At 38.2% G+C, this 7631-nt stretch overlaps 1 protein-coding gene across 2 annotated transcripts in view; it reads left to right on the forward strand.

Annotated features, from left to right (window-relative positions):
- RSBN1 (round spermatid basic protein 1) overlaps window positions 1-7631 on the forward strand; it is a 43249-nt gene that overhangs the window by 21883 nt on the left and 13735 nt on the right. For both annotated transcript variants that reach the window (XM_059883040.1, NM_001206227.1), the window contains exons 3-4: window positions 6148-6285; window positions 6840-6982. In XM_059883040.1, the coding sequence (XP_059739023.1) occupies window positions 6148-6285; window positions 6840-6982 (281 nt within the window). The remainder of the gene's footprint in view (window positions 1-6147; window positions 6286-6839; window positions 6983-7631) is intronic.

Raw genomic sequence — 7631 nt, forward strand, 5'->3', positions numbered from 1 at the left:
TAGAAATACTACCAGATAAGAGAAATACTAGCAACACAGTATAAAAATAAGCATTCCAAATGGACACTTAACAGAAAAAGAAATACAAATGGCCCTTTAATCCTGTTATCTGAAAAGGCATGCAACTTCATTCCTAAGAAAATGAAATTAAAACTACTAAAATGCCAGTTTTAACTTATTAGTGAAAATCCAGAAGTTTTTTAATATCCTCTTAATGGAGTAGTGGGGCAACTTGTACTTTCTTATATAGCTGCTGAAAGCTTATACACCCTATTGAGGGTTGCTTAGTCTTCCCATCCTATTTCTCCCTGATCCTGTGTCCTTCTCTAACCACAAACCATTCTTATTTTCACAGTCAAACTTCTTGAAAGAATTGTCTGCATTTGCTGTCTCCATTTCCTTATATCTCCACATCAGTTTGGTTTCTGGCCTCATAATTAATTTCCCTGAAACATCTCTTGCTAAGGTCACCAGTCAGCATTTTTCATCTTCATCTTCCTAGAAGTCTCAGCAGCATTTTGATCAAATTCCTTGAGGTATTTTCTTACTTTGATTTTCATAATACTGTGCTCTCTCGGTTTTTTTCACACCTCTCTGACCACTTGACAACTCCTGTAAGTTGTTTTTTTGCCGACTTTTCTTTCCCCTTTGTGTTTTTTAATTTGGAGCTTTCTAAGATGCTTGCTCTTTGAACTCTTATTTTCTCTAGTCAGGTCTCTTTTAAAACTAAGTTAACAAGTTACCACAAAACATAGTGCCTAAGTGTTACTGAAAGGAGTTTGTGTGGGGGGTGGAGGGGCAGTGTCCTGCTACTCACTGCTCAAAAGCCAATAAGCAGGCCAGGTTGCTGGAAAGGAAAAGTGAAAGTGGAGTCTCTCAGTCATGTGCGACTCTTTGCAACCCCATGGACTGTAGCCCACTAGGCTGTTTGGTCCATGGAATTCTCCAGGCAAGAATACTGGAGTGGATTGCCATTTCCTTCTCCAAGGGATCTTCCCAGCCCAGGGATTGAACCTGGTTTTCCCACATTGTGGGCAGGTGGAAAGGAAAGTTTCCATTATTTCAGGTGACAGCAACTGGGGTTGTGGGGGTGGGGTGGGGTGTGGTGAGAGTACAGACATCTGTCCAAAGGCTGACTTCCCCAACCCTGACAAGCAGGGAGTTGAGAGCATTTATAGACGGTGTAGGGGGGCGGGGGGTGCGGTCTCCATGCAGAAATAGCACAGTCATCTCTAACAGTCATCTTCAAATTGGTCATCAGTGGTCTGACTAGCATCATCATGATGGTTTTAGGTACAGTTAATCTTCAGTTCAGGGTGGACTTATTTCTTTGCAGTCAATTCTTGGAATTGTGGCAGCTCAGGTTCTTGTTTCAGTCTGGTCATCATGTAGTTAACTTTTCCATCTGGAGGTTTTAGTATCTACAAGACAGCTCACAGGATATGGCTCAGAATATTATCTATAGCCCTTGAGAAACAGCTAAAAGTCCTTGATTGTGGTTAATGACTACATTATTATTATTTAGTCTCCTCTGACTGTTTTCCTTTGTTCCCACATTTCTCACTTCTCTGATTAAACTTATTCTTGACTGAAGTTTTCCAAGGCAAAAGGCAGGCATAGGACATGGTGGGTGGCAAGGACCATATGGTCCTGCTCCATTTCACTAAGACAATATAAATTTAGTCTCTTACAGTTCTGAAGGGTCTGAAGAATCTTTTTCTTAAAATCTGCTTGTTTTTTGTTTGCCTTTTATTTTTTTCGCTTAGTGGCCATGTGTATTTCCTGGCTTGTGAGTCCCTTCCTCCATCTTCAGAGTACATCAGTCCAGTCTCAGCGTCTATCATCACATCACCTTCTCTTTGTCAGATCCCCTCTGATTCCTTCTTTTGACACCCATGATTACAGTTAGGGCTCACCTGGATAACCCAGACTATCTCCCCATCTCCAAAGTCTTAATTCATTCACAGCTGCCAAGTCCTTTTGCCATGTAAGATAACAGTCACAGGTTCTAGGGATTAAGACCTTGAGAGTCTTTAGAAGAGTTGTTCTTCAGCTCATCTTGTCCCCAGCTGAAGGTATCACCTCCCCACCCAAACCTGGTCCTCTCCTCTGGTAGAAAGAGTGGTTTCTCTGGTTGCCAGGGGCAGAACCTGTAAGACATTCTTGACAGTCCTTTCTCTTCTCTATTATATCTGATCTTTCCCCAAGACCTCACAGTTTTATCATTATTTTTCAAGTTTTTAAAACATCAACTCCACTGCTGAAAGCTTAGTCTGTTGTTTCTTGTTTGGACTATTCCAGAAACCTCCTAATTAGTCTCTTCTCTTTCACTGTCCCTTTGACAAAACCAAACCAAACCCCAAGCCCCCTACCCTGCTAAAAAAAGGCAAACCTGATAACTTTCTTTTCCTTTTACTTTAGTGACTTCCCAAATTCTAAATGTGGCCTTCAAGGATTTCTATAATCCAACTACAGTTCATTTCTCCAGTCTCATCTTTATTTTTCTCTTTTGTTTTCTATTTAGCACCATTAGCTTTCTTTTAGACCCTAGAAAGAGTGATGCTTAAGGATTTTGTTTCCTTTAAACTTGTTATGTGTGTTTAGTCGCTCAGCTGTGTCCGACTCTTTGAAACCCTATGGACTGTAGCCTGCCAGGCTCCTCTGTTCATGGGGATTCTCTAGGCAAGAATACTGGAGTGGGTTGCCATGCCCTCTTCCAGGGGATCTTCCCAACCCAGGGATCAAACCCAGCTCTCCCACATTGCAGGCAGGTCTTTACCCTCTGAGCCACCAAGGAAGCCCAAGAATACTAGAGTGGGTAGGCTATCCCTTCTCCAGGGGAACTTACCAACCCAGGAATTGAACCATGGTGTCCTTTGTTGCAGGCAGATCTTTACGGCTGAAGTACCCGGGAAGCTCTTAAACTTGTTCTATAGAGTTTAATTCATTGTTATTTTTGAGGAACAGTTTATTCCCTAGATCAGGATCCCATGTTCTCCTTCATAGTGTCCTAAAAGTGCCTGAAGACTTGTCACACTTTATAGTTAAATATTTGTTTAGTGTCTGCCTCTTTCTACTAGACTGTAAGTTTACAGGGACTAGTTAAAGGTCTGGTTTGCTGTATCTGTATTTAGGACAGTTTCTGTGTATAATATATGGTAAACTTTGATTAAATGAATGATACTGGCCTTCCTGTAATCCTTGTGCTTTATTTAAGGTTATGTAAGGCTACTTGTGAGAAGATTCCAAGTTTTTGAAGATTACTGTGTCCCCACTTTCATAATTTCAAGTCATATACTTCTGAAATATTTTTAATTTCATCATTCTTCCAATTTTCTGATTTCCAAGTCACTAATCATCTTAGTTGTTCTCTTTTGAGTGTGCTTCTGTAATAGCCTTTTTTTTTTTTTTTTAGCCCAGAGCAGGAGATAATACTCCAGATGTCATCTGTGCAATATGAAGTATTACCTCCTTTTGTACAAAGTGTACATATGGTATAGGCTAAACCACCATAACAAAGAGATCGCACATATAGTAGCTAGAACAAAATAAATTTCTCTCTTAAATAACAAGTCCAGAGGTAAAGCAGCTCTGTCCCATCTGATGTCATCTTGGATTCTACTTTTGTTCTATCTTTGGTTTTTCCATTTCCTCTGACTTTGTCATGTGCATGGTTGAACTTGGCCCTCAAAAGAAAAAAGAGGAAGTGGAAAGCAGGCAGCTTATATATGGTCTGGAAATTGCGTATGTAACTTATGCTAACATTTTGGCCAGAATTTAGTCACACTTAGCTGCCAAGCAGCTCTATGCCCAAGAAGTTTTGTAAGAAAAAAAAAAGAATAGTTACTGGGCGATAATTAGTAATTTGCTTGTTTGGCATTAGGTCACAGTTAGTACATGTTGAATTTCTGGCCATAAATATTGTCAGTCTTCTAACTTGTGCTGTTAATTTTTAAAATACATTATAAACATTAGCATTTGTTAAATTATTATATATAAACAGTAGATACTGTTAAACAGCTCTACTACTACCACCTTTTGGGGGGGCCAGAGTTTAATGGCTGATTATTTCTAGACTCAGTAAGCATAAATTCAACAATTTCTCCTCTTCAGGTTTACTTTCTTCTCTTTCCAGAATAGGAGAGGATGTTTTATATTACTACATGTCACATATTAATTATTCTAGGTGTTTGCCTTTTTACGTTGTCTTCAAGCTCAGTGCTGTTGAATTTAGTGGTACTTAAATTAGGTAATCATGGAGTACTGTATAAAAATGTTAATTCAGTTTCACTTTGTGTGTAAAATTTAAAGCAATGTGATTTCAGATTTTTAATGCATTAAAAGTTGTATAATCTCAAAGCCAGCAGGCCACAGAAGTTGATGAAAACTACCACATGGCTGTGTACTTCTTCAAGGTTAAGTTATGTGAGATTTAAATGGTGATTCATCTTTGGGAGACTTACCATGTAGTTTGAAAGCCGTTGCTGGAAGGAATTTCTGATAATTGGGAATAGCTGGAGGAGGTATTTGGAAGAGACTGATAATTCTTTTATTAACCCTGAAAGCATATGGTTCCTAGAGCTGGTATCAATACCAAAGTTAAATCTGCTTTAGTTGTTTAGGGTGCTTGGCTTAGAAAGGTTAGAATAATGCTTGCTTAGAAAAACTTCTTTACCTCTATATCACATAATATATCCTTTTCCCCAGACTGCCTCCCGTGACTTTTAATAGCATGATGATCATACAGACAAATGGAATGTAATTCATACAAATATATGCAAGGTAATTCTGGTCTGGGATCACCTAAGGAGATCTGGGGGGAAAGATTCATAAGGAATTAAGAAATGACTGCTATTTAATAACAAGATCTCAGACCTTGTGTGTGTGTGTGTGTGTGTGTGTGTGTGTGGAATGACATTAAATTGTCTATAGAAAAAAAAAGCAGTGGGATGATTCTGAAAACACTGCTAAAAAACTAGCAGTAAAGAACTGTAAGAAATACTAGAAGGTCCTTTATTCTTTCTGTTAAGCAAAATAGGTGGTTTTTGAAACAGTAACAATTGTCTTTAAAAAAAAATTTTGACTGTTCAATAGAGACCTACCTTTTAAAAGTATAATTATATATTAGGCTTCTCAACTTAATCTGCATCTTACATAAGGTAGAAAATGCTAGGTTACTGAACCAAGGTGAAATGCTGGTTAGAATCTAGTGTTTAAGTCATCTGTATGTACAGGATCTGTCTCTCCATTTGAGAAACAGTTCATTCTGAATTGGAGGTTGGAGTATTAAGAACATACATGATATGGCTAGAATTAATATCAGCTTGTATTGTTGGTAGATTCTGTGTGAAGGTTAGGATTCTCTGGGCTTCATATTTCTTAGGGCTGCTTAGAACATGCCTTAAGCTTACTAGAGAGTTGATACAAAATGTCTATGTGCTTGCAGGTAACATTAGATTATTATAAGAGTAATCAGGAAGGCTTCCAGAGGAAAAGTCTAGAATTGATATCTGAAAGTTAAGATTTAGGTTGACAGAAAAGAAGACATTCCAAGAAGGTAGACTCAAGAGAAAAATCACTGCAGGTAGATACAAGTTTGGCTAAATTGGTTAGAAAAAATGATCAGCCTACCTGGGTGGAGAATCTTAATATGGAAGTGATGGGAGATTGGTTTTGATAGTAGTTGTCCTTGTATCTGGCTTGATGTGAAAGCTTTCAGCCTAGGGACTACAAAATGAATATGGAAGATTAATTTGACTTTTTTGTCAAATTAATAGTTTTTTTTTCCCTATCCTGTCAATTTAACTGTTTATTTACTGATTTTTTTTCCCTAATAAAGATCACAAGTGTTTAAAGAGTTAAAAATCATCATTCCCAGAGAAATTTATATCTTAATGTTTTCAGTATTTCCTTGAGATTTCCTTGGGACCATGGACTGACTTGCATTTTGGAATTTCTGTTTGTGTTTCATATGTCAATATATTTGTCAGTGTGCTAGGGTGCCTTTCTGTAACTGTTGATTTTATCCAAGGTACTGACCATTGAATTCTTAGTATGTAAAAGAAATAGGAACATTGGAAACAATACGCTGTCCTGATTCTTATAGTATACTTCACTCCTTTCCGCCCCCCTTTCGTTTCATCTCAGGTCAACAGGACATACTGCTGTGGCACCTACCGAGCAGGTCCTATGCGGCAGATAAGTCTCGTTGGAGCAGTAGATGAAGAAGTTGGTGATTATTTCCCAGAGTTCCTTGATATGTTAGAAGAATCACCATTTCTGAAAGTGAGTGTTTTTCAGATTATTAAAGTTCTGATCACTATTTAAATGGATACTTTGCATTAAAAAATCTTAAGCTAATCGTAGGGGCTTCCCAGGTGGCACAGTGGTAAAGAATCTGCCTACAATGCAGGAGGCACAAGAAAGGCAGGTTCAATCCCTGGTTCAGGAATTTCCTCTGGAGGAGGAAACGGCAACCTGCTTCAGTATTTTCGCCAGAAAAATTCTGTGAACAGAGGACAGACTGGCCGGCTACAGTCACTGGGGCCACAAAGAGTCAGACACGACAGAGTGACTGAGCACGTGCATACACAAGCTGATCTTATCTATTAAAATTCAGTTTTGTCCCATATTTTGAAGAGAACGGTTCAGAAAATTATTTAAGTAAAATACTTCACTTATTCTTTTTTACATATAAATTACTATCTAATAATAAAACATTTTTTTTCTTCTTATACACACAAAATAAGCTTCCTAAAGCTTTCTTTTGGGTGTGAGGGGTTAACTTGTAAGTAGTCTAAAAAATTTCCTTTAACGTGACTTATTCTTCTGACTTCCAGATGACTTTGCCCTGGGGTACACTTTCCAGCCTCCGACTCCAGTGTAGGTCCCAGAGTGATGATGGGCCCATCATGTGGGTCAGGCCAGGAGAGCAGATGATCCCTACAGCAGACATGCCAAAGTCACCCTTCAAAAGACGACGGTAAACACTGGTTTTTCTCAGATAAGCAAAAGCCCTTTTTTAGTTGATTGCTTATAGAAATAATTGAGAGTTGAGCAGCTTGAAAACCATTTTTTCTGACTTATTTAAAGAGCTATCTTAAGTAAATCTCTTGTCAGTTCCTTAGTCCAGTTCACTCATTACACAGATACCAGAGTGAGGCATCCTTTTAAAAATAAAAAAAAATCCTTCTATTCTTAAAACCTGGGTCCTAATTGCCTGCGAGATAAATGTCCAAACTCCTTTGTGTGGTTGATAAGGTTCTGTTATCATCTGGCCCTGACAGTATTTCTTCTAGGTGTATCTGCTTTTAATCTGGTCCGGTCACACTGAATTCAGTTTCTAAACCATGGTCTTTCACATCTGTGTGCTTTTGCCTTGCTCTTTTTACTTGGAGTAGCATCCCTTCATCATCTTCCTTTCTACCTGATATACTCTTAATGAATTTTCAAAACTCAACTTGGATGTCACTTCCTTTGTGAAGCTTTTCTTTGTTCCCTTAAACAATTGGTCATTCCCTTTTCTGTGCTCACACATCATTCTGTTCGTTAATGATCTGTTCACAAATTTTTTGGTTTTTACTATAAATTTTAACCTTTTTAAGGACAGTCTAATTCTTCATAGCACGTAA

Source organism: Bos taurus, chromosome 3, assembly GCF_002263795.3.
Source record: "Bos taurus isolate L1 Dominette 01449 registration number 42190680 breed Hereford chromosome 3, ARS-UCD2.0, whole genome shotgun sequence".
NCBI classification, from domain to species: domain Eukaryota; kingdom Metazoa; phylum Chordata; class Mammalia; order Artiodactyla; family Bovidae; genus Bos; species Bos taurus.